The sequence below is a fragment of the Manacus candei genome, unplaced genomic scaffold, assembly GCF_025592945.1.
Source record: "Manacus candei isolate 608988 ecotype Guabito, Panama unplaced genomic scaffold, ASM2559294v1 h1tg000214l, whole genome shotgun sequence".
Lineage (NCBI taxonomy): Eukaryota > Metazoa > Chordata > Aves > Passeriformes > Pipridae > Manacus > Manacus candei.
The window spans coordinates 45,219-70,227 of record NW_026138262.1 but is presented as its reverse complement, the minus strand read 5'-3'; the positions used below and the strand labels follow the sequence as shown (position 1 = coordinate 70,227).

The 25,009-nt window shown below is 51.6% G+C and overlaps 1 protein-coding gene across 1 annotated transcript in view; it reads right to left on the bottom strand.

The window, feature by feature from the left end:
- ARHGAP39 (Rho GTPase activating protein 39) overlaps window positions 1–25,009 on the bottom strand; it is an 85,850-nt gene that overhangs the window by 15,737 nt on the left and 45,104 nt on the right. Inside the window, exons 2-6 of the mRNA XM_051774665.1 lie at window positions 22,504–22,974; window positions 13,834–13,914; window positions 4,888–6,301; window positions 1,861–2,422; window positions 478–570 (exon numbers count right to left, since the gene is read on the bottom strand). Coding sequence (XP_051630625.1) covers window positions 478–570; window positions 1,861–2,422; window positions 4,888–6,301; window positions 13,834–13,914; window positions 22,504–22,974 — 2,621 coding nt within the window. The remainder of the gene's footprint in view (window positions 1–477; window positions 571–1,860; window positions 2,423–4,887; window positions 6,302–13,833; window positions 13,915–22,503; window positions 22,975–25,009) is intronic.

The window sequence follows — 25,009 nt, the reverse complement described above, 5'->3', positions numbered from 1 at the left end:
CCCAGATCGAGCCAGGGGATCCCAGATTAATCTGGGGTGTTCCATACTAATCTGGGGGGGTTAGTATTGATCCAGGGGATCCCACATTGATCCTTGGGATCCCACATCGAGCCAGAGGATCCCACATTGAGCCAGGGAATCCCACATTGATCCTTGGGATCCCACATTGATCTGGAGGATCCCACACTGATCCAGGGAATCCCACATTGATCCTTGGGATCCCACATTGATCTGGAGGATCCCACACTGATCCAGAGGATCCCACATTGCTCTGGAGGATCCCACATCGATCCAGGGGATCCCCAAACTGGAGGGATCGCAGGCTTTGGGCTATCCCAGATTTTTGGGTGATCCCAGCTGGATCCAAGGGATCCCGATTGATCTGGGGGGGGGTGAAGGGTCGTTCCGGGGTTTCCCAGGATTGATCCAGGGGGGGTCCCAGCTTTGGGGTGCTCCCAGATTTTGGGGGGTCCCTACCATGGTGCTCCTCGATTTGGGGCTTGGGTTTCTTTCGCAATTTGGGTTTCTTCTGATTGGTCCTTTCCAGGAGGTGACGGATGTGCCGCGTCACTGGGGAGAAACACACGGAGGGGGGCCGGGAACATGGAATGTGAGGCTGGAAAAGGAACTCGGTGGGAGGGAACAGTGGGGGGAGGGGGAGGGAAATCATGGAAGAAAAATAAAGGGAACGGAAATAAAAATAAAAAATAAAAATAAAAAACTAAATTAAAAAACGAAAATAAAAACCAAAAATAAAAACCAAAAATAAAAACCGAAAATGAAACGAAGTAAAAAAATTAAATTAAATCAAATTAAAACTATAAAAAGAAATTAAAATTAAAGCGGGAAATAAAAAAAAAATAAAGGAAATCGAAATAAAAATTAAATGAAATTACAGTGAGGGATCTGGAAATAAAAGGGAATTGAAATTAAAAGTAAAAATTAAGGGCAAAATAAAGAAAAACAAAAATGCCAAAAGGAAAACGAGTTTGAATTAAAAATAAAAAATAAATAAATAAATAAATAAATAAATAAATAAATAAATAATAAGGAAAAGATTTAAAAGTAAAAAAATCGAAGAAAACTGAAAATTAAAAGAATAAAACAAAACTAAAACGAAAACAAAAACCGAAGGGGAACGACAATGGAATGCAAATACAACCAAATCCTATGCAAATGAAGATGCAAATTAAAATCAACGTAACGATGAAACCAATCAATGACTCGACACAAAACCAACGAAAACACCTGAAAATAAAACAACGAAACTCAAAACGACAAAAACTCGGGACCGAACCCGGGGGGCGACACTGATTGGACAGGAGGGGTCGGGGGGGGGTGGAGCTTCTTCCGGGGGAGCTCCGGGTGTTGAATCCGGTGGGAAATGAGTCGGACACCTGGAAAGGGTGGGACACCTCCTCGGGGGGTGGGAGAAGCTTCAGGAACTCGCTCACGGACACCCCCGGTGGAGGCGACGTCCGTCCCGCGGCAACGGCGCCCGAGCGCGTTCCCTGTCGGAGCCCACGTCGGATTTCCCGGCAGGAGGAGGGCGGGAAAAGCCCCCACTGGGGGCGGGTCTTGGACGGGCTCCTCGCCCGCCTTTCCAAGGAGAAACTCGACGGATGGGAAAGGAACCAAAGCGGAACAAAGAACCGGGCCGGGGCATCGCGGAACCGTGGGATGGGTTGGGTTGGGTTGGGTTGGGAGGGACCTTAAAGCTCATCTTGTTGCACCCCCTGCCACGGGCAGGGACACCTTCCACTAGGCCAACTCGCTCCTAAACCCCGTCCAACATGGCCTCGGACGCCTCCAAGGACGGGGCGGTCACGGGCGCCGCCGGGCCGTGGTTTTCTCACTTACCTTTGGTGTCATTCACCGGGTCCATGTGCCGGTAAATGTATCCTTCTAGGTAGGAGTGGAATTTGGGAGTGGGGGGGAAAAAGGCCAAACAGATGGCCATGAGCTCCCAGCCCCGGGCCAGGCTCTCGTAACGGAAGTTCTCGGTGGTCTGCCGGCACAGCTGGATGTAGAGCTCGTCTCGCAGCCCCTGCACGCTCCAGCCCTTGGTGGCGATCTCCAGGGCCACGTTGAGCTGGTCCGTCTTGGCCCGCCGGTCGCCCATGTACATCTGGATGAGCTTGAAGATCTCGCACGCCTCCTTCTTGACGTTGCGGTCGTTGGTCATGATCATGGGTTTCTTGATGGATTCGCTGCTCCAGGCCAACATGTTGGCGATGGAGACCTTGCGGCGGAAGAGCCCTTGGGTGTGCTTGTTGAAGTGCTTGGAGGCCCAGTTCTCAATGTCCGTCTCCGAGGAGGGTTTGCGCAGGTTGAAGGTGGGGAAGACGCAGCTGGCGCTCGGCATCATGTTCCTGGTCTGGCGGCTGCTCTCGAACTGGGCGCAGGCGCCGAGGTCCTCGGACTGCGGGACGACACCGCGCGAGGGGGCGTTACCCGGGGAAGGGCGGAGACGGCAAAGGGACCGAGCCACTGAGAGACTGGGCAACCGAGCGGCCAACTGAGCGACCAACCAACCAACCGAGCGGCCAACTGAGCGACCAACCAACCAACCAACCAATCAACCAACTGAGCAACCAACCAACCAACCGAGCGGCCAACTGAGCGACCAACCAACCAACCAACCAATCAACCAACTGAGCAACCAACCAACCAACCGAGCGGCCAACTGAGCGACCAACCAATCAACTGAGCAACCAACTGAGCAACCAACCAACCAACCGAGCGGCCAACTGAGCAACCAACCAATCAACTGAGCAACCAACTGAGCAACCAACCAACCAACCGAGCGGCCAACTGAGCGACCAACCAACCAACCAACCAATCAACCAACTGAGCGACCAACCAACCAACCGAGCGGCCAACTGAGCAACCAACCAACCAACCAACCAACCAATCAACCAACTGAGCGACCAACCAACTGAGCAACCAACCAATCAACCAACCAATCAACCAACTGAGCAACCAACCAACTGAGCAACCAACCAATCAACCAACCAATCAACCAACTGACCAACCAACCAACCAACCAAGTGACCAACTGACTGAGCAGCCAACCAATCAACTAACCAACTGAGCAACCAACTGAGCAACCAACCAACTGAGCAACCAAACAACTGAGCAACCAACCAATCAACCAACTGAGCAACCAACTGAGCAACCAACCAACCAATCAACCAACTGAGCAACCAACCAACCAACCAACTAACTGAGTGACCAACCAACTGAGCAACCAACCAATCAACCAACCAATCAACCAACTGAGCAGCCAACCAATCAACAACTGAGCAACCAACAAAGTGATAACCCACCAACCAATCAACTGATCAACCAACCAACTGAGCAACCAACTGAGCAACCAGTCAACTGATCAATCAACCAACCAACCAATCAACCAACCAACTGATCAACCCACCAACCCATCAACCCACCAACCAACCAGCCAACCCATCAACCAACCAACAAACCAACCCACCCACCAACCAACCAGTCAACCAACCAACCAAGCAAGCAAGCAGCCAACCCACCAACTCACCAACCCCCCAACCCACCCCCCAAGCAAGCAGCCGTTGCAACATTCAGAGGTCGCCTCCCACTCACCCCCAAAGCCACGTCCTCTCCCAGGAGCTGCTCCTCAATCCCACCACGGCCAAGTGGAGCTGCCCGGTGCCGGCGGCCAAGGCGCGCCGTGGCACCGATGGGCAGCAGGAAGGTGGGGTAAGCGAAGCCCCCCAAAGCCGCTGCACTGGACTCTCCTCGCTCCCAGCACCTCGGCCGGTGGAGTCACGGAGAGAAGGAGCAACGCGGTGGAAGGAACGTGGCTTTGGGTTCCACCCGTCCTTCAGACACACCCACCTGTAACCAGTCCCCCAGGAAACCCCCTCTGCCCAAAATCACCTTCCAAGGGGGTTGTCCAGCAGCCACAGGAGGGGCTGGAGGTTCCTCCAAGCCGTGAGGAACACGGATGTTCCTTCCTTACATCCCGTGTGCCGACGGACACGAAGGGCCCGGGATTTACCCGTGAGCTCTGCAGAGCACCCAGCCAGGAAGGAGCCCTGCAGACCAGTGTCCTCCTCCTACTGGGACCAGTACAGCCGGTGGCCATCACCCCAGGAGGGGGTGGGACACCAAAAGAGCTGTGGCCAGCACAGAGGAAGCAAACAAGGACAACTGGGATGGACAATCCGTGGTCCTGGTGGCTTCAGGTGGTTTCATCACCTGGGATGAAGGGGATGGAGTGGAACGTCTGGGAACGGCCAGCTGAGAACCTCCTGGAATGCTGGTGTGTTTGGGGCTCTTTCATCCCAAGGTTTTGAGGTGCCACCTCGCCAAGGACCAACTTCCTCGTGGGACCACCTTGCCAAGGACCAACTTCCTCATGGGACAATATTGTCAAGCCCCAACTTCGAGGGCCAAGCACCAGGTTGGTAACAACCAGCTTTGAGGGACCACCTTGCCAAGGACCAACTTCTCTGAGGGACCAGGTTAGTAAAGACCAGCTTTGAGGGACCACCTTGCCAAGCCCCAACTTTGAGGGACCACCTTGCTAAGGACCGACTTCCTTGTGGGACCACCTTGGCAAGGACCAGCTTTGAGGGACCACCTTGGCAAGGACCAGCTTTGAGGGGCCACCTTGGCAACTTCTTTGAGGGACCAGGTTAATAAAGACCAACTTTGAGGGGCCACCTTGGCAACTTCTTTGAGGGACCAGGTTAATAAAGACCAACTTTGAGGGGCCACCTTGGCAAATTCTTTGAGGGACCAGGTTAGTAAACACCAGCTTGGAGGGACCACCCAGCCAAGGATCTCCTCCTCTGAGGGACACGCGGCGCGTCCCCCGGCCCCGAGGGCGTTCCCGGCGGGCGTTACCTGGGACGGGTGCAGGTAGGGCTCGGGAGAGGCCAGGTTGGTCTGGACGGAGACGCTCTTCTCCAGCAGGATCTGGGGGAAGCCCAGCTTCTCGAAGGTGTTCCTCTTCCAGTGCTTGTTCTCCTGCTGCGCCAGCGCCTCGTCCTCGCTGAAGGCCCTCACCACCGGGCCCGGCATGGGCAGGGGCAGGGCGCCGTCGCTCTCGTAGCCGGACCCGTCCTTTTGGGAATCCCAGCTGCTCCTCTGCTTCATGTGGTAGTGGGCCTGCTGCGCCTCCCACGCCAGGCGGGCCTGCGCCAGGAAGGGCTCCGGGAAGCCCCGTCCCGCCTCCGCCTCGGCCGCCTTGCTCTCCGTCCGGTTCATGGGCGAGCGGTTGGGCCCCGGGGCCGCTCGCTCGTCCCCCGGCAGCTGCTCCCCCAGCACCTCCCTCTCCCCGGGGCCGTCGGCGGCCGAGGCGTTGGGCTCGTGGGCCACCGAGGGCTTCCGGCTTTTCCTCTTCCTGGTGGAGGGCGAGTAGCCGGTGGAGGACAGGGTGTCCTGCTGGCTGGACCACGACATGGAGTCCTCGCCCGGGGCCGCCGGGCCGGGGCAGAAGTCGGGCCCCTCCATGCTGCTGTAGTCGCCGGATTTGACGTCCAGGCGCTGGTCCCGCACCAGGCAGGGGCTGTGCTGCAGCGAGTAGGAGCCCCCGATGGGGTTGGGGGAGTACTTGTGCCTCAGGCCCGTCTTCATCTTGGGGCTGGAGCCCGACTGCTCCACGTAGACGAGCTGGCGCACGTACTCCTTGCCGGCGGGGCTGTACTCCAGGCTCATGAAGCGGTCGGGGGGGCACTTCTGCTTGGTGAGCACCAGCTGCTGGTAGGGCGAGTTGGGGCCCTGCTTGGGCGACTGCAGGAAGGGGTGCGGCTTCCGCACCGGCGACTTCTGGGGCGAGCCCGCCTTGTAGCCGCCGCCGCCGCCGCCGGCCTCGTACTGCATGTCCACGGGGGGCTCGTCGTAGATGGGGGCCTGGTACTCCATGGGGGGCTCCTCGTAGAGCGGCGGCTCGTAGGCATAGCGCGGCGACGACGGCTGCGACTCGGCCGAGTGCTTGCGGTGCTGCTGCGCCTGCAGCGGGGAGCAGAAGGGGTCCCCCCGGCCCAGCAGCGGGGAGCAGCTCCCCGACAGCTCGGCCCTCTTCAGGAAGGGCGACGCCTTCCTCTCCGGGAAGAACACGGAGCCCTCGGCGTCCGAGGAGGAGAAGGTCTGCAGGCCGGGGGACTGCTGGCCGCCGGAGGGGCGGCGGGAGCGCGGCCCCCCCTGGGAGTCGGGGGCAAAGCCGTTGCCCTGGTGCAGGAGGAAGCTCGGCTCCCGGTCCGTCACCTTGATCAGCATCCGCTCCTTGGTGCCGGCGTTCCATCGCAGGGACGACGTCCTGCGGGGGGGGGGGGGGGAACGCCACAACGGGGTCAGAATTCCCGGGATTTCCCGCTCCTGAACCTTCCCACACCACGGAAGAACCCAAAGGGTGGATGTTCCCGAGCAGCCCGAGCCTCTCCCATCACGGGTCTCAATGAGGGAGACACCATCCCAAAATTGGTGGCACCATCCCACAGACCCCAGGAATTCCCACAGGACGCCCAGGTTGGAAAGCCAAGCATTCCTTGGGGGTAGAAAACACCACAGCGGGGTCAGAATTCCCGGGATTCCCACTCTTGAACCTCCCAGACCACGGAAGAACCCAAAGGGTGGATGTTCCCGAGCAACCCGAGCCTCTCCCATCAGGGGTCTCAATGAGGGAGACACCATCCCAAAATTGGTGGCACCATCCCACAGACCCCGGGAATTCCCGTAGGATGCCCAGGCTGGAAAGTCAAGCATTCCTTGGGGGTGGAGAACATCACAGTGGGGTCAGAATTCCCGGGATTCCCACTCTTGAACCTCCCAGACCATGGAAGAACCCAAAGGGTGGACGTTCCCAAACACCCCAAGAGTGAAGAGGATGCCGGTGACGGAGACACGAGGGCGCTGCCCCCATCCCAAAACCATCCCAGGGCACTTCCCGGCTCCTCCAGACCCCGGGAATTCCCACAGGATGCCCAGGCTGGAAAGCCAAGCCCCACAGAGCAATGACACCCCCTTGGACACCTCTGGAGGTGCCAGCCCCGAGTGTCCCCTCCCCGCTCGTGTCTCGGAGCTCTCGGAGCCAACGGAGCGACCATGGAGACGGGACAGAAATTTGGGACAATTCCAGGGAGATCTGGACACGCGGGAACTGATCCCACCACGGTTCCCATCCGGGATTTCCCACCTTGTGCCCAACTCCATCTCTCCCACTTCTTGCTCGCCCCTTCCTCACTCCCCTCCATCCAGCCCCTTCCTGGGGTTTATCCCCCCCTTCACATCCCAGGGAGCTGGGAATGTTCCCCTGGAGAAGTGGAAGGATCCAGGGAGAGCTTGGAGCCCCTTCCAGGGCCTGAAGGGGCTCCAGGAGAGCTGGAGAGGGACTGGGGACAAGGGCTGGAGGGACAGACACAGGGAATGGCTTCCCGGGGTTAGGTGGGATAGTGGGAAGGGATTCCTGGCTGGGAGGGGTTGGGATGGAATTCCCAGAGGAGCTGTGGCTGCCCCTGGATCCCTGGGAGTGTCCAAGGGGAGGTTGGAGCACCCTGGGATGGTGGGAATGCTGGAGGATTGAACAGGATTTGCTTCCCTCGTGGAGAAGGGAAGGTTTGTTTTTTTTTTTTCCCAGCTTCTCTCCGTGAATTTCCATGAAAAACCACTTCCCAAATCCCTCCGGGCAGGGAAAAAAATCCATTTCTTTCCAAATTGGAAAATTGTTGTTCCCGTGGATTTAGGGGCTGGATTTTTTTTCCATGTGCTCCTTAAACCCCCTTCCCTGCTCCGACACCCCCTCCCTGAGCTTCTCCCGACCTTTGGAATGTCAAGGATGGAGAAATTCCGGGAACGTTCCCGGCTCCGGGAATTCCTTTGCTTCCAGCTGTTTTTTCCTGGAGAGACCCAGCACCCAAGGCAGGTAACCCCTCCCCTCATTTACATATAATTACCATAATTAAACAGCCTCGAAATACCTTAAAAACAGTCGAGCCGAGGAAAATCGGGAATGTTGATATTCCCGAGTGGAGGGGCCGGGCCAAGGGAATGAATCCCAGGTTTAAGCCCAGTTCTTTTCACGGCATTTCTCAGGTTTTCCGGGGAATGACCCGTTCCCAAAGCAGGTTTAAAACCCCAAGAACATTCCCAAAATCCCCCCCCAAACCCCAGAGATTCCAAGATCTTCCCGTTTAAAACCGGGATCAAAGCGGGGGTTTTCGGGGGAAAAAAAAACCAAACCACCAAAAGCTGGAATTGGGATGATTCACCCAACCCTCATTTTGGATGCATCGGGACCTGCCGCCGCCGGAAAAGCAAAGGATATCTGGAACCCCCGGAGCCTCCTTCCCACCCCAATTCCCACCGGGTTTTTCCCCCTCACCTTCCCCTCCCGGCCGCGGGAATCGGGAGCGTCTCCCTCCACATCCCGGCGCCTTTTCCAGGGTTAAACCGGGATGGGGAAGGAGGGATGAAGCCCGTCCTCCCCCCCCTCCCCTCCCCTCCCCTCCCAGCTGGGCACCGCCGGCACAGCCGGCGCATCCCGCTGGGAATTCCGGCCTTGGAAAAACTCCCTGTCCCTGGAACGGCGCCCGGGAGCGGCTCCGGCAGGGGAGGAATCAATCCCGGGAAAAAAAAACGCAGGGAAAAAAAAAGGAGGGAGCAGAAGAGCCCGCCCGGAGCTGCCCATGATCCGGCCGGAATTTTCCAGCTTGGAAAACTCTCCTCGGGACGGAAACGCGGCCTCTGGAATCCAAACCCCGGTACAGAGCTCGGGGTTTATCCTGATTTACAGAAAAATTAAGCAACGGGAAAAACGGGATAAAATCCCAAATCCCTGAGGTCGCTCTTCGTCTCCCTGAAATTCCCGGAATTGGGAGCACAGGAACCTCCCGGGGGCTCGGGCCGTGCCTGGAATTTTAAATTCCTGCTCGTTTCTCGCGGATTTTCCGGGATTCGGGGCCCTCACGACCCTTCCGTGGTCTCTCCGACCCTTATTCCGCGCTTCCAACCCCTCTTCCCGTTCTTTCCACGCCTGGGAATCCCACGTCCTCCTTGGAATTCGACCTTGGGATCCGGTCGAAGCCGATTCCCAGTAAAAAACCACCGGGAATGAGGTGAAACCCGGGAAATGAAAGGGATCCCCCGGGGGAGGAACGTCCGAACATTTGGATGTTTGGATCAAGTTTTCCAAGCCCTCAAGTGGTTTTTGGGGATAAGTCCAGGCTGGGAATGGTCGGGATGGGGCCGGACGGAGCCGAGCCGTGATTTCCCGGCCTGGATCCACAGATCTCCCTCACTCCTTGGGATGGGCTGAGGCGTCTTTCCCACGGGAAAAGCCGGAGGAACCGGGATTTGGTGGGATCGGGAGGAGCTGGGTTGGCCTTGCCGCCCGTATCCCGGGACATCCCGGGCTCGCTCCCGCTGGGATAACGGGGGGATTTGGCTCCGGATGCGGCGGGAGAAGAACTCCAAACCCCGCCGAGCTCTTCCCATCCCCATCCAGGGCTCTGCTCTGGCCGGGATCACCCATCCATGGGGAAACCAGGGAGGAACCACGGAGGAAACGAGGAGGAAACCAGAGAGGAACCATGGAGAGACCATGGAGGAACTGTGGAGAGACCATGGAGAAACCACAGAGGAACCAAGGAGGAAACCAGGGAGGAACCATGAAGAGACCATGGAGGAACCATGGAGGAACTGTGGAGAAACCATGGAGGAACCATGGAGGAGTCACGGAGAAACCAAGGAGGAACCATGGAGGAACCAAGGAGGAACCAAGGAGGAACCAAGGAGGAAACCAGGGAGGAACCATGGAGCAGAAACCACAGAGGAGAAACCATGGAGGAATCATGGAGGAACCAAGGAGGAACTGTGGAGGAACTGTGGAGAAACCATGGGGAAACCATGGAGGAACCAAGGAGGAAACCATGGAGGAATCATGGAGGAGAAACCATGGAGGAATCATGGAATAAGCATGGAGGAACCATGGAGAAACCAAGGAGAAACCATGGAGAAACCATGGAGGAACTGTGGAGGAACCATGGGGAAACCATGGGGAAACCATGGAGAAACCATGGAGGAACCAAGAAGGAACCATGGAGGAATCATGGAGGAACCACGGAATAACCATGGAGGAATCATGGAGAAACCAAGGAGGAACCAAGGAGGAACCATGGAGAGACCATGGAGAGACCATGGAATAACCATGGAGGAATCACAGAGAAACCATGGAGGAACCATGGAGGAACCATGGAGGAACTGTGGAGAAACAATGGAATAACCATGGAGGAACCATGGAGAAACCATGGAATAACCATGGAGGAATCATGGAGGAACCATGGAGGAGAAACCATGGAGGAACTGCGGAGGAACCATGGAGGAACCATGGAGGAATCATGGAGGAATCATGGAGAAAACATGGAGGAACCATGGAGGAGAAACCATGGAGGAACTGTGGAGGAACCATGGAGGAACCATGGAGGAGCCATGGAGGAATCATGGAGGAATCATGGAGGAGCCATGGAGGAATCATGGAGGAACCATGGAGGAGAAACCATGGAGGAATCATGGAGGAACCAAGGAGGAACCATGGAGGAACCATGGAATAACCATGGAGGAATCATGGAGGAACCATGGAGAAACCATGGAGGAATCATGGAGGAACCATGGAGAAACCATGGAGGAACTGTGGAGAAACCATGGAATAACCATGGAGGAACCTTGGAGAAACCAAGGAGGAACCATGGAGAAGGACGACATTCCCGCTGTTCCTGCCTCCTGCTGAACACCAACTTTTGGGATCCCAAAGACCATCCGATGGATCCAACACCAACGGTGGGATCCCAAGGATCATCCAATGGATCCAACACCAACGGTGGGATCCCAAGGACCATCCGATGGATCCAACACCAACTTTTGGGATCCCAAGGACCATCTGATGGATCCAACACCGTCCATGGGGTGTCCCGGCACAGGAACACCATTTTTGGCCTTGCTGGGGGAATTCCGGAGCCGCGGGAACGCTCCAAACCCTCAGCCCGTCCCCGGTGCCATCAAAGCTTTGGATCCCACGAAGCTCCTCCGTGCCCGATCCCGTTCTCCCACTAGAATATTCCCGAGGGATTAAACCTCTCCAAAGCCAACTTTGGGTGTTATTGTTGTTTTTTTTAAATTTCCCTAATTTTTTTTTATCCCCAAAGGAGAAGGTGGAACCCTCGGGGATCGTCCAACCCCTCGTCTCCGGGCGGGGCCTCCAGCTCCAGGCCCTCGACACCGAATTCCGACGGGAAATTCCTCTCCCGTTCCCGTTCCCGCGGCTGAATCGGGATGAGAGGGAGGCAACGAGACTTCCCACCCCTCCCCACCCCATTCCAGCCGGGTTTTTTGGGAGAAGCAGGACCCTGAGCTGAGATGACGGATCCGCCCGGTTTCCAACCAGGGTTGGCGGAAAGCTCCGGAAGTTCTGGAGGCCACGAATCCACGGCGAAAGGATTTTATGGGACGTGGAGGGTGAGGAAACACCAAAAAGAGCTTGGAAAAGGGTTCCTGAGGAGTCCTGGGCTCGGACAAGGACCTTCCCGCCGGGAACACCGACCTCCTCGGGAACACACCAGGAGGGAGCACGAGGGCCGCGCCATCCATCCGGGAAGCCGAGGAGGGAAGGGCAAGGAGCCGGATTCCCGGGAGCCTCTCCGAGCTTCTCCCCCAAAAAAGAGCCTCTTTTCCAAGCTCCAAATGTCACCGGAGCCAGAGGGGAGCTTTGTTTCCCAGCGGGAGGAGGGAATTCTGGGAAGGGAGCCCAGGGAGCCGCCGGGAGGGATCCGCCGGGAAGGACAAAGGGACCGGCAGGGACATTTCCCGGAATAGCAGCGAATCCACAGGGAATCCACAGGGGATCCGCCCCCGGGGGGCCTCCAAAAACGGTGATTTTCCAGCTCCTGTTTATCCCAGATGGAATTTCACAGCCCCCGGAGCTCAGCCCCCTCCGCATTCCAGGATCTCCAGCCCGGATCATCCGTCCCTGACAGGACACAGGGAATGGCTTCCCGCTGCCGGAGGGCGGGGGGGAGGGGCCGGGGTGGAATTCCCAGAGAAGCCGTGGCCGCCCCATCCCTGGGAGCGTCCAAGGCCAGGCTGGAGCGAGCTGGGACGGTGGGAGGTGAGAAATCATGGAATGATGGAATCATCCATGTGGGAAAATCCCTCTGAGCCCAACCAGTCCACCCCCGCCCCCCCGGCACTGCCAAGGCCACCCCGGAGCCTTTCCCACTTGGAAGTTTGGAAGCAGATGGATCCCAGGGTTTCCCACTTGGAAGTTTGGAAGCAGAGGGATCCCAGGGCTCATCCCACTTGGAAGTTTGGAAGCAGACGGATCCCAGGGCTCATCCCACTTGGAAGTTTGGAAGCAGAGGGATCCCAGGGCTCATCCCACTTGGAAGTTTGGAAGCAGAGGGATCCCAGGGTTTCCCACTTGGAAGTTTGGAAGCAGAGGGATCCCAGCCTTTCCCACTTGGAAGTTTGGAAGCAGACGGATCCCAGGGCACATCCCACTTGGAAGTTTGGAAGCAGACGGATCCCAGGGTCTCCCCACTTGGAAATTTGTCCACGGAAAGGTCTCTCCGAGCGCATCCGACGCCCCCGGAGAACGCCAACCCTCCCAGGAAAAGCCCCAGGTCCCGCCCCCCTCTCGGTTCCCTCTCCCACAAGGCTCCCTTTCCCCAATTTTTCCTTCCCTCATCCCGACGCTCCCGGAGGGTCACTCACGGGACAAAGAAGGGGGGAACTTTTTTCCGCCTGGAGCAGCAGGAAAAACGTTCCAGGGGAAGGGAATGTGAATCTTCACGGCGCCCTCCGACCCCAACCATCCCGCCACTCCCCGATTCCCCGATCCCATGAAATCCATGGAAGTCGGAGGCTTTGGGTTCAGAGGGAAAAACCTCCTCTCCGTCCCGAAAAACGAGTCGGACCCGCAGCTCGGGAGAGGCGGCTCGTTCTCCCGGGAGAAGGGTCATTTCCCGGGAGGTTTTCCCACCCCAAGACCCCACGGAGATGGAACAATCCCAAGGGGAACGATCCCAAGGTTGTCCCGCCCCGCTCCGGTTTCTCCCCACGGGAAGGAGCCCCTCAAACAAGGACCAACCCTCCGGAAAGGCCGGAACGTCCCCACTCCCGAGATCCACCCAAACTCTCCTGGAGGTTGGTTTGAGGGTGGAAGTGAAGCTACAAAAGGCAGCCCAGGGAAGGGAAGGGTGGGAAGGAGGCCCGGAAAAGCGGGAATTCAATGCCCACGGAGGGTCACTCGGAGTCGGTGAATCACGGGACAAAGGGGGGGGGATTTTTTTCCGCCTGGAGCAGCAGGAAAAACGTTCCAGGGGAAGGGAACGTGAATCTTCACGGCGCCCTCCGACCCCAAACATCCCAAGATTCCCCGATCCCATGAAATCCATGGAAGTCGGAGGCTTTGGGTTCAGAGGGAAAAACCTCCTCTCCGTCCCGAAAAACGAGTCGGACCCGCGGCTCGGGAGAGGCGGCTCGTTCTCCCGGGAGAAGGGTCATTTCCCGGGAGGTTTTCCCACCCCCGGGACCCCGCGGAGATGGAACAATCCCAAGTGGAACGATCCCATGGTTGTCCCGCCCCGCTCCGGTTTCTCCCCACGGGAAGGAGCCCCTCAAACAAGGACCAACCCCCCGGAAAGGCCGGAATGCTCCCAGGATCCACCCAAACTCTCCTGGAGGTCGGTCTGAGGGTGGAAGCGAAGCTGCAAAAGGCAACCCAGGGAAGGGAAGGGGCGGGAAGGAGGCCCGGAAAAGCGGGAATTCGACGCCCATCGCGGAGGGGGAATTCTGGGATACCTGTAGTGCAGGAGCTGCCCCTCGGCGCTGTAATCCCGGTAAATGTCATATTCCTTCTCGAACACTCCGGAAGGCGACGAACTGCAACGAGGGGGGGGACAAAAACCAGCTCTCAGCCAAAGGAGGCTCCGTAAATTCCAACCACAAACCTCGGAAAACAAGGGCTGGCAGTGATTCCAGAAGTTTGGACCCCCTGTCCGGAGACCTGTTGATGTGAAACCCGGAGGTACGAACCCGGCTCCAGGAAGAATTTTAAGAAAGGACTTTTTGAGGTGATCGTTAAAACCACGTCCTAAACCCCTGCGATCCTTCCGTCCCCCGTGGAATCCCACCAGAAGAAAAATTAACTCTTTGGAAATCGCCGCTACAAACTCGTGGAACTCCCCAATTAACACGGGCCGTCCCCCCTCGTTAACGCGTCCGGCCCCGGGCGACATTGAAACGGAGTTCTCGTGCTCAGGGAAGCATCTCCAGTTTTCCCCACGCCGGAATCGTGTCCAGCTTTCATTTTTCAGAGCACAAAAAACCGGGGAGGAGTTACCGAGGGGGACGACGACGACCCCCCGGTGCCTCCTCCGGGATCGGCCGGGGGGGATCCGCAGGGATTCCGGAGTCCCGCTCTCGGGATCCGCTCCCACCTCCTCGGAATCGGGGATTGTTTCCTTGGGATGGTTCAGCAGAGGGTGGTCGAGCCCCGCCCGGGGCTCCAGCTTCACGTCCGACCCTTCCCAAATCACATTCCCGGCCTTAAACCATCCCAAGGGATCCCAAACGCCCCACGGCTCCATCCCACAGGTGGTCAAAGAGGCTGGAAGAGGCGAATCCCAAAAAGCCCCGATCCCACATCCCCTCGATCCCAGGAGGGGGAGAAGATCCCACCTTGGAGAAACACCGAAAAACAGGGAAAACAAAGCCCCTGGAGGAGCGGGATGGAATCTCTGGGCTGAGCTTTGGACTCGGCCTCTCCCGAAGGAGCAAAAACCCTCCCTTGCTCCGTGTTTCCGTCACGGATCCACCCGGACCCGGGATCCTCCGGGAAACGTCGGGAAAAATGAACTTCATTCCCAGGAGGTTCTGAAGGAACGGCCTTAAAATCCCCTCCCCGCCCTCCTCCACGTGCAAATTGGGAACGGCCTTAACGGGAATATCGACGTTATCCGTGGAAAAATCCCTTTTATCCATGGAAAAATCCCTTTTATTCATGGAAAAATCCCTTTTATCCATGGAAAAATCCCTTTTATTTGTGGAAAAATCCCTTTTATTGATGGAAAAATCCCTTTTATCCACGGAAAAATCCCTTTTATTGATGGAAAAATCCCTTTTATTAATGGAAAAATCCCTTTTATTAATGGAAAAATCCCTTTTATTGATGGAAAAATCCCTTTTATCCATGGAAAAATCCCTTTTATTGATGGAAAAATCCCTTTTATTCATGGAAAAATCCCTTTTATTGATGGAAAAATCCCTTTTATCCACGGAAAAATCCCTTTTATTCATGGAAAAATCCCTTTTATTCATGGAAAAATCCCTTTTATCCATGGAAAAATGCCTTTTATTTGTGGAAAAATCCCTTTTATTGATGGAAAAATCCCTTTTATCCATGGAAAAATCCCTTTTATCCATGGAAAAATCCCTTTTATTGATGGAAAAATCCCTTTTATCCATGGAAAAATCCCTTTTATTGATGGAAAAATCCCTTTTATCCATGGAAAAATCCCTTTTATCCATGGAAAAATCCCTTTTATCCATGGAAAAATCCCTTTTATCCATGGAAAAATCCCTTTTATCCATGGAAAAACCCCTTTTATTGATGGAAAAATCCCTTTTATCCATGGAAAAATCCCTTTTATTAATGGAAAAATCCCTTTTATCCACGGAAAAATCCCTTTTATGAATGGAAAAATCCCTTTTATTGATGGAAAAATCCCTTTTATTGATGGAAAAATCCCTTTTATTCATGGAAAAATCCCTTTTATTCATGGAAAAATCCCTTTTATTAATGGAAAAATCCCTTTTATTGATGGAAAAATCCCTTTTATCCACGGAAAAATCCCTTTTATTAATGGAAAAATCCCTTTTATTGATGGAAAAATCCCTTTTATTGATGGAAAAATCCCTTTTATTAATGGAAAAATCCCTTTTATTGATGGAAAAATCCCTTTTATTAATGGAAAAATCCCTTTTATTAATGGAAAAATCCCTTTTATCCATGGAAAAATCCCTTTTATTGATAGAAAAATCCCTTTTATCCATGGAAAAATCCCTTTTATTGATGGAAAAATCCCTTTTATTGATGGAAAAATCCCTTTTATTGATGGAAAAATCCCTTTTATTAATGGAAAAATCCCTTTTATCCACGGAAAAATCCCTTTTATTGATGGAAAAATCCCTTTTATTGATGGAAAAATCCCTTTTATCCACGGAAAAATCCCTTTTATTCATGGAAAAATCCCTTTTATTAATGGAAAAATCCCTTTTATCCACGGAAAAATCCCTTTTATCCACAGAAAAAATCGCTTTTATTCATGGAAAAATCCCTTTTATTGATGGAAAAATCCCTTTTATTAATGGAAAAATCCCTTTTATTCATGGAAAAATCCCTTTTATCCATGGAAAAATCCCTTTTATTAATGGAAAAATCCCTTTTATCTGCGGAAAATCATCTCAGTGGAAAATCAACTTCATTAATGGACAAAGAACTTTTGTTGACAGAAAACTCATTTTTATGAGTGGGAAAATCACGTTTCTTAACGGAAAAATCCCTTTTATTAACGGAAATTGGACTTTATTACTGGAAAATCAACTTTATTGATGGGAAATCACGTTTGTTATTGGAAAATCAACTTTATTAACGGGAAATCCTCTTTGTTGTTGGAGAATCAACTTTATTAATGGAAAATCCCTTTTATTAATGGACAAATCGCTTTTATTCATGGAAAAATCACTGATTAACGGAAAATCAACCTTATTAATGGAAAAATCACTTTTATTTACGGAAAATCGTCTTTGTTATTTGTGCAAAACCATCTCAGTGGAAAATCGACTTTATTAGCGGAAAAATCTCTTTTATTAGTGAAAAATCACATATTAAAGGAAAATCCCAGCATCCCCTGCTCTTGGGATGGAGATTCCCAGGAATCCCGGCCTCCTTTGTTTTTGGGATAGAGATTCCCAAGGAATCCCAACTTCCCCTACTCTTGGGATGGAGCTTCCCAGGAATCCCGGCCTCCTTTGTTTTTTGGGATAGAGATTCCCAGGAATCCCGTCCTCCTTTGTTTTTGGGATGGAGCTTCCCAGGAATTCGGTCCTCCTTTGGGTTTGGGATGGAGATTCCCAAGGAATCCCGGCCTCCTTTGTTTTTTGGGATGGAGATTCCCAAGGAATCCCAACCTCCCTGGCTCTTGGGATGGAGATTCCCAGGAATCCCGGCCTCCTTTTTTTTTTTGGGATGGAGATTCCCAAGGAATCCCAACCTCCCTGGCTCTTGGGATAGAGATTCCCAAAGAATCCCAACTTCCCCTGCTCTTAGGATAGAGATTCCCAGGAATCCCAACTTCCCCTGCTCTTGGGATGGAGATTCCCAAGGAATCCCGGCCTCCTTTGTTTTTGGGATGGAGATTCCCAGGAATCTGGGCCTCCTTTGTTTTTGGGATAGAGATTCCCAGGAATCCCGGCCTCCCCTGCTCTTGGGGACCTCCTCCCACCTCGAGGTGCTTTTCCATGAATAAAGTGGATGTTCCATTAACCAAAGGGAATTTTTCCACGGATAAAGGCGATTTTTTTTGGTGGGAATAAAGGTGATTTTACAGGAACGTTATTAATAATTAATAATTAAAATAACACAAATACTATTATTAATTATTATATCCTCATATATGATTATCAATAAATGTAAATATAGATTATATATATTTATATTTATTATAGATATTAAATATATATTTAATATATTAATTTATATATTTTATATATATTTAATATATTTTTATATATTTAATATATTATATATTAAATAAAATAAATATAAATATATATTATATAATGATATAATATACAATACATATTATATATATTTATATTTAATATATATTGAATTAAATTATATTTAATTAATATTAAATACATATAAATTTATATAATGATATAATATATAATGATATAATAATATATAACACATAATAAATAATACAGAATATGTAATAACTATATATTATATATTATTAATTTTCCACAAATAAAAGCGATTTTCCACAGTTATTCAGGGGATTTTCCAGTAATAAAGTCGAATTTCCATTAATAAAAGGGATTTTTCCATTGATAAATGGGATTTTCCATTAAGAAGTGATTTTTCACTAATAAAAGAGATTTTTCCATTAATAAAGTCGATTTTCCACTCACAAAGACGATTTTTCATAAATGAAAGTGATTTTCCATTAATAAAGGTGATTTTCCATCAGTAAAAGTGATTTGTCCACAAATAAAAGCAACTTTCCAATAATAAAAGGGATTTTCCAATAATAAAGTCCAATTTCCTTTAATAAAAGGGATTTTTCCATTAATAAAAGGGATTTTCCACTCATAAAAATGAGTTTTCTCTTAATAAAAGTGGTTCATCCATTAATAAAGTTGATTTTCCACTGAGATGATTTTCCACAAATAAAAGTGATTTTCCATAAAAAACCCTGATTTTTCCATTAATAAAGTTGATTTTCCATTAATAAGTGATTTTTCCATGAATAAAAGCGAACTTTTCCATTAATAAATGGGATTTTCCATTAATGAAGTTGATTCTCCAATAACAAAGAGGATTTTCCACTAATAAAGGTGATTTTCCATTAATAAAGGTGATTTTCCACTAATAAGTGATTTTTCCATTAATAAAAGGGATTTTCCATAACAAAGTTGATTCTCCAATAAAAAAGAGGATTTTCCACTAATAAAGGTGATTTTCCATTAATAAAGGTGATTTTCCATTAATAAAGGTGATTTTTCCATTAATAAATGTTGATTTCCCATTTTTAAAAGGGATTTTCCATTGATAAAGTCCAATTTCCATTAAAAAAAGGGATTTTTCCATTAATAAAGTTGATTTTCCATCAATAAGTGATTTTTCCATTAAAAAAGTTGATTTTCCATCAATCAGTGATTTTTCCATGAATAAAAGCGATTTTTCCATTAATAAAAGGGATTTTCCATTAATAAAGTTGATTCTCCAGTAACAAAGAGGATTTTCCATTAATAAAGGTGATTCTCCATTAATAAAGGTGATTTTTCCATTAATAAATAGGATTTTCCATTATTAAAAGGGATTTTCCAATAATAAAGTCCAATTTCCATTCATAAAAGGGATTTTTCCATTAATAAAGTTGATCTTCCACTAATAAGTGATTTTTCCATTAAAAAAGTTGATTTTCCATCAATCAGTGATTTTTCCATGAATAAAAGCGATTTTTCCATTAATAAAAGGGATTTTCCATTAATAAAGTTGATTCTCCAGTAACAAAGAGGATTTTCCATTAATAAAGGTGATTCTCCATTAATAAAGGTGATTTTTCCATTAATAAATAGGACTTTCCATTATTAAAAGGGATTTTCCATTGATAAAGTCCAATTTCCATTCATAAAAGGGATTTTTCCATTAATAAACGTGATTTTCCACTAATAAGTGATTTTTCCATTCATAAAGTTGATTTTCCATTAATCAGTGATTTTTCCATTAATAAAAGGGATTTTTCCATGAATAAAAGGGATTTTCCCAATGAATAAAAGGGATTTTTCCATGAATAAAAGGGATTTTTCCATTAATAAAGGTGATTCTCCAACAACAAAGTCGATTTTCCAGGAATAAAGGTGATTTTCCATGAATAAAGGTGATTTTCCACGAATAAAGCTGATTTTCCATGGATAAAAGGGATTTTCCATGAATAAACTTGATTTTCCAACAGCAAAGCCGATTTTCCATGAATAAAGGTGATTTTCCATGGATAAAAGGGATTTTTCCATTAACAAATTAGATTTTCCAGCAGCAAAGCCGATTTTCCACGGATAAAGGCGATTTCCCATCCCTGAAAGGGATTTTTCCCCTTCCTGAGAGCGATTTCCCACCCCCGAAGTCGTTCTCCCCAATTCCAAAGGTGATTTTTTTTTCCATGGAGAAAGGCCATTTTTTTTTGCCCCATCCGGAATTTTCCCAACCCCGCCCCCGGCAGCTTCGACTGGGGAACCCTCTGGAAAAACAACCAAATCCCAGAAATTCGCTGAAAACAAACAACCCCTCCATAAATCCATGAATCCCTGAATCCCTAAATCCATGAATCCCTAAATCCATAAATCCTTAAATCCATGAATCCCTAAATCCCTAAATCCATAAATCCATGAATCCCTGAATCCCTAAATCCCTAAATCCCTAAATCCATGAATCCCTAAATCCCTAAATCCATGAATCCCTAAATCCCTAAATCCCTAAATCCATGAATCCCTGAATCCCTAAATCCCTAAATCCATGAATCCCTGAATCCCTGAATCCCTAAATTCACAAATCCCTAAATCCCTAAATCCCTGAATCCCTGAATCCCTGAATCCCTGAATCCCCAAATCCCGGAGTTCCGTTCCCCTCCGGCTCCGAGAGCCTCATTCCCGGTTATTTTTAACTCCGGGGGAAAGTGAACCGGGGACGGAAAAGCCCGGAATAGACCCCGAATCCCGGCTCCTAATCCCGACTTAATCCCCCCGCCCGGCAAAGCTCCGGCCCCTCAATCCCATCCCGACTCCCGCCCCGGCTTTCCCTGGAATTACGTCACGGGAACGGCGACGTCGGGCAAACCCCGGCCCGTGGGAAGCGGAGAATCCACGGAAAGGGAATTAAAAAGGGAACAAACACTCCTTCCCCTCCCAGTTTCACCTCCCAGCCCCGGCCTGGAATTGTTTTTATCCCGAAAATCTTTGAGGGTGGAGGGAGGAAACGGGAGCGGGATCCCGATTTTCCTGCCGGGAATGTGTTTTCCACCCGTGGCCGTTCCCGAATATCCGGCCAAGGGAATGAGGAACTTTAAGGGCTGGAGGAGCTCGTGGGGTCTGTTGTGACCCGGGAAGGCTTTTCCCACCTCCACAATTCCAAAGGAATTCCCTTCCAACGGTCGGATCCGATGGAAAACTCCTCCGGGGGGGGGAGGTGGGGCCGGACCCGGCACGGACGGGAAAAATCGGAGCCGAAGGAATCGTGGAGGAAGAGAAGACGATCCATAGAAGGGGGAAAATCCAACATCCAGGGAACGGTTTTCCCTCTTTTCCCTCGTTGTTTTAGGGAGCCCAGGGCACGGGGGAATTCCAGGGGCGGGATTCCAGGGGCGGGATGAATTCCCTCCTCTCCCGCTGCCCGCGCTGTGCCACGACCCCGGGACGTGGGGAATTCCAAACTTCCCGGCGCACACGGACGGGGCGTATCCCGTTTTTCCATCCACCAACACCCCCGAGTCCTTCTCCCCAGGGCTCCTCTCCATCCTTTCCCCCCCAAATCCATGTTTTTTCCTGGGATTTCCTTCCTCCAGACACACCCCCAGGGAGTGATTTATGGAGGATCAAACCCTGTGGAGATCCAGGAACAGCTGAGCTGATCCACAAAATCCCTTCTCCCAGGAAAGGGAGGATCCTTTGCACGAGGGCTCTGCTCTCTGCCCTTTTCCTCTCCATCCTTTCCCCCCAAAATCCATGTTTTTTCCTGGGATTTCCTTCCTCCAGACACACCCCCAGGGATGATTTATGGAGGATCAAACCCCAGGAGTAGCTGAGCTGATCCACAAAACCCCTTCTCCCAAGAAAGGGAGGATCCTCAGCACAAGGACTCTGCTCTCTGCTCTTTTTCCCTCCATCCTTTCCCCCCAAAATCCATGTTTTTTCCTGGGATTTCCTTCCTCCAGACACACCCCCAGGGATGATTTACAAAGGGTCAAACCCCAGGAGTAGCTCAGCTGATCCACAAAACCCCTTCTCCGAAGAAAGGGAGGATCCTTTGCACGAGGGCTCTGCTCTCTGCTCTTTTTCCCTCCATCCTTTCCCCCAAAATCCATGTTTTTTCCTGGGATTTCCTTCCTCCAGAAACACCCCCAGGGAGTGATTTATGGTGGATCAAACCCCAGGAGTAGCTCAGCTGATCCACAAAACCCCTTCTCCCAAGAAAGGGAGGATCCTCGGCACGAGGGCTCTGCTCTCTGCTCTTTTCCTCTCCACCCTTTCCCTCAAAATCCATGTTTTTTCCTGGGATTTCCCTCCCCCAGACACACCCCCTGGGGGTGATTTATGGAGGATCAAACCCTGTGGAGATCCAGGAACAGCTGAGCTGATCCACAAAACCCCTTCTCCCAAGAAAGGGAGGATCCTCGGCACGAGGGCTCTGCTCTCTGCTCTTTCCTGCCAGAATTCCCACCCCACCCATCCCCATCCTGCCCCGCCCATCCCCATCCCACCCCGCCCATCAAACCCCGCCCTCCCCATCCCACCCCGCCCTCCCCATCCTGCCCCGCCCATCCCCATCCCTATCCCACCCATCCTGCCCCACCCATCAAACCCCACCCTCCCCATCCTGCCCCACCCATCCCCACCCCACCCATCCCCACCCCACCCCTCCCACCCCACCCATCCCACCCCACCCACCCATCCCCACCCACCCCTTACCTCTCCACCTCCTCCTTTCCCAGGCCGTACTGGGGGCCCTGCCTGCCCGCCCTCTGCTCCGGGAGCTTCTCGCCGCCTCCTCCTCCTCCTCCTCCTCCTCCTCCTCCTCCCCCTCCATCCAGCTCCTGCTCCAGGGAGGACCCGGTGCTCCCCTCCCTGCTGACGTTGCTGCTCCGCCCGGGGCTGTTCTCGGTGGACGCCCGCGGCGACTCCGTGTTCTGCTTCAGGGTCTGCAGCTTGGCCAGGGGGATGATGTCGCAGTTCTGGGGCCGGTGCCAGACGGTCCTCTGGGTGGTGGCATTGTAGTAGTAGAAGCGGGAGGTGTTGGGGTCGAAGAGCTCCCACCACTGGTTCTCGTTGGTGCGCTTGATGCGCACCCCGGCCGGCGGGTCCCACACGCACTCGCCCGTCAGCAGGTTGGCGTACATGCGCTCCCGGGTGCGAGGCTCGATGATCTCCACCCATTCCAGCCTGGGAAAAGCACCCCCGGGGGGAAGGGGGAGAGAGGGAACGTCAGCCAGGAGGTCCCTTCCCACCAGAACCACCCGGTGATCTGAGATCGAGGTGAGCCAACGGGGTGAGGGGAACAATTCCTTCCTCCCCCTTCCACCTCCTCACTCTATCTCACTTTTCACACTTTTTCCCACTAATCCCACTTTTCCAAGGGATTCAGACCAATCCCTGCTTTTCAGCTCCCACAGGAATTCAGCTCCTCCAACCCAAACCAATGATTTCACGACTCAAGACGGACACGACGTACTGGGTGAGCAGAACAACAATTCCTGACTCCCCCTTCCATCTCCTCAGCTCTATCCCACTTTCCCCACTAATCCCACTTTTCCAAGGCATTCAGACCAATCTTTGCTTTTCAGCTCCCACAGGAGTTCAACAGCCCCTTCCAACCAAAGATTCCACGACTCAAGACGGACACGACCCACTGGGTGAGGGGAACAATTCCTGCCTCCCCTTCCAACTCCTCAGCTCTATCCCACTTTTCCCCACTAATCCCACTTTTCCAAGGGTTTCCAAGGGTTTCCACGCGCTCCCGGGTGCGAGGCTCGATGATCTCCACCCATTCCAGCCTGGGAAAACACCCCCGGGGGGAAGGGGGAGAGAGGGAACGTCAGCCAGGAGGTCCCTTCCCACACCAACAGCCCAGTGATCCGAGATCGAGGTGAGGAACTGGGGTGAGGGGAACAATTCCTGACTCCCCTTCCATCTCCTCAGCTCTATCCCACTTTTCCTCACTAATCCCACTTTTCCAAGGCATTCAGACCAATCCCTGCTTTTCAGCTCCCACAGGAGTTCAACAGCCCCTTCCAACCAAAGATTCCACAACTCAAGACAGACACGACCCACTGGGTGAGGAGAACAACAATTCCTGCCTCCCCTTCCATCTCCTCGGCTCTATCCCACTTTTCACACTTTTTCCCACTAATCCCACTTTTCCAAGGCATTCAGACCAATCCCTGCTTTTCAGCTCCCCCAGGAATTCAGCAGCTCCTTCCAAACCAAACCAAAGATTTCACAATTCAAGACGGGTTTTCCCCCCTTTCCAAGGAAATCTTTGGGAAAAAAAACCCCAAATATTTCCCCCTCTCCCACCTCCCAGCATCCCTTTGGAATTGCCGTGTCCTTCCCAGCCCGGAGGGCACAGGGAGAAGATCCCAAAAAATCCCCAGGAGGAAAACCCTTGGGAAGGGTCACCCTGCTCATCCTGGGATGTTTTCCCCCTTTTCCGGGGAAACCTTCGGAACAAGAAGCCAAAGATTTCTCCTCCTCCCATCTCCCAGCATCCCAATGCCTTTGGAATTGGAATCTGTCTCTCCCAGCCTGGATAAGGCCCACAAAAATCCTGAGGAAAACCCTTGGGAAGGGTCACCCTGCTCGTCCCGGGAGGTTTTTCCCCTTTTCCAAGGAAATCCTTGGGGAAAAAAACCCCAAATATTTCCCCCCCTCCCATCTCCCAGCATCCCTTTGGAATTGCCGTGTCCTTCCCAGCCCGGAGGGCACGGGGAGAAGATCCTAAAAAATCCCAGAGGCTTCAAAGAGCCCCTTCAGGAGCTCCTTCAGCTAAAACTGAGGTTTGGGTCCCAAAACCTGAAGTTTGGATCCCAAAACCTGAGGTTTGGCTCCTAAACCCAGAGGTTTGAATGCTAAAACTGGAAGTTTGGGTCCTAAAAACTGATTTGGATCCCAAAACCTGAGGTTTGGATCCTAAAAACTGATTTGGATCCTAAAACCTGAGATTTGGGTCCTAAAACTGGAAGTTTGGATCCTAAAACCCGAGATTTGGATCCTAAAACCAGATTTGGATCCCAAAACCCGGGGTTTGGATCCTAAAACTTGAGGTTTGACTCCTAAAAGTGGAGGTTTGGATCCCAAAACTGAAAGTTTGGATCCCAAAACCTGAGTTTGGGTCCCAAAATCCGAGGTTTGCCTCCTAAAACTGGAGGTTTGGATCCCAAAACCCGGGGTTTGGATCTTAAAACTTGATGTTTGGTTC